At 43.0% G+C, this 3552-nt stretch overlaps 1 protein-coding gene across 1 annotated transcript in view; it reads left to right on the top strand.

Moving 5' to 3' along the window:
• Positions 1-2651, top strand: part of LOC310770652 (tetraspanin-2-like) — a 24765-nt gene extending 22114 nt beyond the window's left edge. The window contains exons 3-8 of the mRNA XM_083663395.1: positions 732-829; positions 1018-1092; positions 1211-1294; positions 1416-1478; positions 1988-2080; positions 2424-2651. Coding sequence (XP_083519521.1) covers positions 732-829; positions 1018-1092; positions 1211-1294; positions 1416-1478; positions 1988-2080; positions 2424-2489 — 479 coding nt within the window. The 3' untranslated portion in view covers positions 2490-2651. The remainder of the gene's footprint in view (positions 1-731; positions 830-1017; positions 1093-1210; positions 1295-1415; positions 1479-1987; positions 2081-2423) is intronic.
• The last annotated feature ends 901 nt before the right edge of the window (positions 2652-3552 follow it).

The following is a 3552-nucleotide window of genomic DNA, read 5'->3' as shown; positions in this document are numbered from 1 at the left end:
GCAATAACACACCCCGCCTGAGGGGGGGGGGGTTCCCCAAATCCTCCTTTTGTGAACAGAGCTAGTAAGCAGGCATCTCATATGGGCACGCTATTAGAAGACAAGACACAGCAGGTGGCTTCTAAAAGAGGCTCTTACAAAGCACCGATGGCATCGCGGACGTTTTGTTCACCTCAAAGCCGGACTACAGAAATAGTACAGTCTGAAATGTGAAGGCGGGGCCATCTATACAGTGGGGCCTCAGGTTACATTTTCTCGGCTGTCCTGTGCTGCCCCCTGCTGGCTTTCTCATGAATTGAAATTGCCAGATTAACTAACTGGTGCAGCTGAGATAAGCTCGAGCACGCGTTTGCCTTTTTGGCTGACATGAATCAATAAAAAAAATAAAAAAAATCATAGTATACATATTATAATACAGGGATGAAAACTCATGGTTAGTGGAAAAAGGTGACAGATACCAGGGCAGACATAAAAGCACTAATCATTCATCCTATTTTGGGATGAAAAAGTGAACGTCACCTAGAAAGCATCCCTGATAATAGTAAGTAGTATCAGATCTATGTCAGTTGCAAGAGGATAGTGGCATTCAAAAATAAATTAATGCTTTTTTGTAAATATAGCTGGTGGTTATTTGCCTTACGATGATCGAGCGGAGATCTTTTGACCAGCTGTTTAATGACCATTGCCTCCCTGCATGTAAGTAATGACTTTTCTTTTCTCTGCTCCTCCAGGTGTCTACATCCTGATAGGGGCTGGCAGTCTGGTGATGTTGGTGGGTTTCTTTGGCTGCTGCGGAGCTGTTCGAGAATCTCAGTGCCTGCTGGGCTCGGTGAGTCCAAAACACAACAACGCACAAAAACGCGTGAACTCATGCACTGAATTTAAATGCTTCTGTCAGTGTGATTCTCGCCCCAAAATAACAAACGTTTGGTGAATCACTTTACAGCTTCTGAAGCAGTTGTTTAACCTTTCACCTATTTGTCAGTGCATTTAATTTGCATCTGTGGATATTTTCAGTTCTTTGCCTGTCTGCTGATCATCTTTGGAGCTGAGGTGGCCGCGGGCGTGTTTGGATTCTTAAACAAAGACAAGGTACGTTTAGCGGTTTCACAGCGGGAGCAGTTAAAAAGCAGTTTTGACTGTACTGTGACGACTGTGATGAACGCCTGCAGCACCGTCTCATCCGCCTGTCCTCGTCTCCCGCACACAGATCATCGAAGATGTTCAGAACTTCTACTCCAAAACCTACGATGAAAACAATAACAGCACGCTGATCAACTCGTACCAGAAAGTGGTAAGTGGGAAAAGCAAGACGACATTTGATGTAATGTTATGTTCATGTGTCAGAAAAATAACTGCATGAAATGTTAAATGTAAATACTGTCGTCATATAACGTTCCCCTTCCTTCCTTTAGCTGAAATGTTGTGGAACCAAAGCCAACCGCTGCACTGATCCCCCACCAGAAACCGGGCAGGAGGTAAGTTCTTGCAAAAGATCCACAGTCTCAGGAAAACTCAATTCTGCTTGTTAACTGTCAATTGTGCTGCTGCTGCTGCTGCACCACCACTACAGTGATTTATTTTCTACAAAAATATAACATTTTATATTATTATATTATTTTCATTACATTTTTGGTATTTTAATTTTACTATATATTTTTTATACTTTTTCTATTATCATTTATTTATTCACTTTTCAAAATATTGTTTAGCTATCTGGTTTTATACATTGCTCAGTTCGTCGAAAATGATATGCATGACTAAAACAAATCCTCTTAATGGAAGAAAATTTGAGAAGATTCTAGAAAATGCACTTTTAATTGACATCTCACAATTTAAAAAAAACTATGGCCAATAAAAAAAATAAAAATAATGATGCTTATTTTTGGTGACTTCCATAAGAGCTGGGATCGCCCAAACATGACATTGTGACCAGATAAATCTGATTTCATTAGGACTTAACATGGCTTGAACTCCTCTTCTCCAGGCTCTGCAGGACTGTGAAGAAGGCATTGCAGAGTTCTTCAACAGTAAACTCATCATCATCGGTTACGTGGGCATCGGTATCGCCGGAGTCATGGTGAGTCTGGACTATCACACAGGCTATCCAGGCAGAGATATTGACAAGATACCACACACACAGAGTATCCAGGCAGAGATATTGACAGATAACACACACACAGAGTATCCAGGCAGAGATATTGACAGATAACACACACACAGAGTATCCAGGCAGAGATATTGACAGATAACACACACACAGAGTATCCAGGCAGAGATATTGACAGATAACACACACACAGAGTATCCAGGCAGAGATATTGACAGATAACACACACACAGAGTATCCAGGCAGAGATATTGACAGATAACAGAGTATGATTTGATGTCGTTATTAAAAAACCCTGTCTTCCTCTCTGCAGATCATTGGGATGATCTTCAGTATGGTGCTGTGCTGTGCCATTCGCAACAGCAGGGAGGTCATCTAAACTGGAGCCTTGACCTGTACCCCCTCGCCCCACCTGTGCCCTGCCCCCGAAAGACTGTACAGCCTTCGGATCAAATTTCACGCCCCCTGTCCATCAACCACCCAGGAAGAAGACCCAAGAAGAAGGCCCAGGAAGAAGTCCGTCTTCAGAAAACTTTTCTTCTCTGGTGCTGACATCATAAAGCAACGCCAGAGAAACCCGCGGCTCTGGCCTGATCCTCCTCGTCTTTCATCTGTCATTTTTCTTTGTATATTTTTGTTTTCACACGCAACTTAATGTCACTACTGTAGCACAGCATTGTGATATGGCTGACTCATTCACACGCCCCCTGGGGGACAGTACCCTTATTTCTGATATTGGCCCTTCATACTCGCATTGCTTTTCCTCGTGGGCACTTTAAGGCTAGCGAGCGTTTTGAACCTGCGTATACAGTAGCTGCAGTGTCAATGCCTTTTCACACAGTCTTGACACTGACCCCAGTCACCCCGGCAGGGTCAAGCGCTGTGGGAATATTTAGCAAGAGGGAGCACTCTGAGGTGAAAACAGCTGAGTTTGCTTACACACACACACACACACACACACACACACACACACACACACACACACACACACACACACACACACACACACACACACACACACACACACACACACACACACACACACACACACACACACACACACACACACACACACACACACACACACACACACACACACACACACACACACACACACACACACACAGCACTGTTATGTTATGTGAGACCAGTAGCAGAGCCTCAAAAAAGCTTGTCTGGATTCTTTAGGGAATCCCCTAATAGGTAGGTGAAATCTGAGTGGAGTGTCAACAGTGTTGGGGAAGCTACTTTAAAACTGTAGTTTTCCAAACTACTACTTAGTACCGTCCAATGAAAAGTAATTACATTACATCTTAGCTACTCTAAAAAAATTGAGGTGGAAAATGCTAAATTTCTAGAGATGATTTTAATCGACGAGCAGGTGATTGTCGTTAAATGACAACCGTGGCCAATAAACTGTGATCTTGTGCCATTATGCTATT

Source organism: Poromitra crassiceps (genome assembly GCF_964638095.1).
Source record: "Poromitra crassiceps genome assembly, contig: HAP1_SCAFFOLD_143, whole genome shotgun sequence".
In the NCBI taxonomy this organism is placed as follows: domain Eukaryota; kingdom Metazoa; phylum Chordata; class Actinopteri; order Beryciformes; family Melamphaidae; genus Poromitra; species Poromitra crassiceps.
Note: the sequence above shows the minus strand (reverse complement) of the source record. Positions and strands in the feature narration are given on the sequence as shown.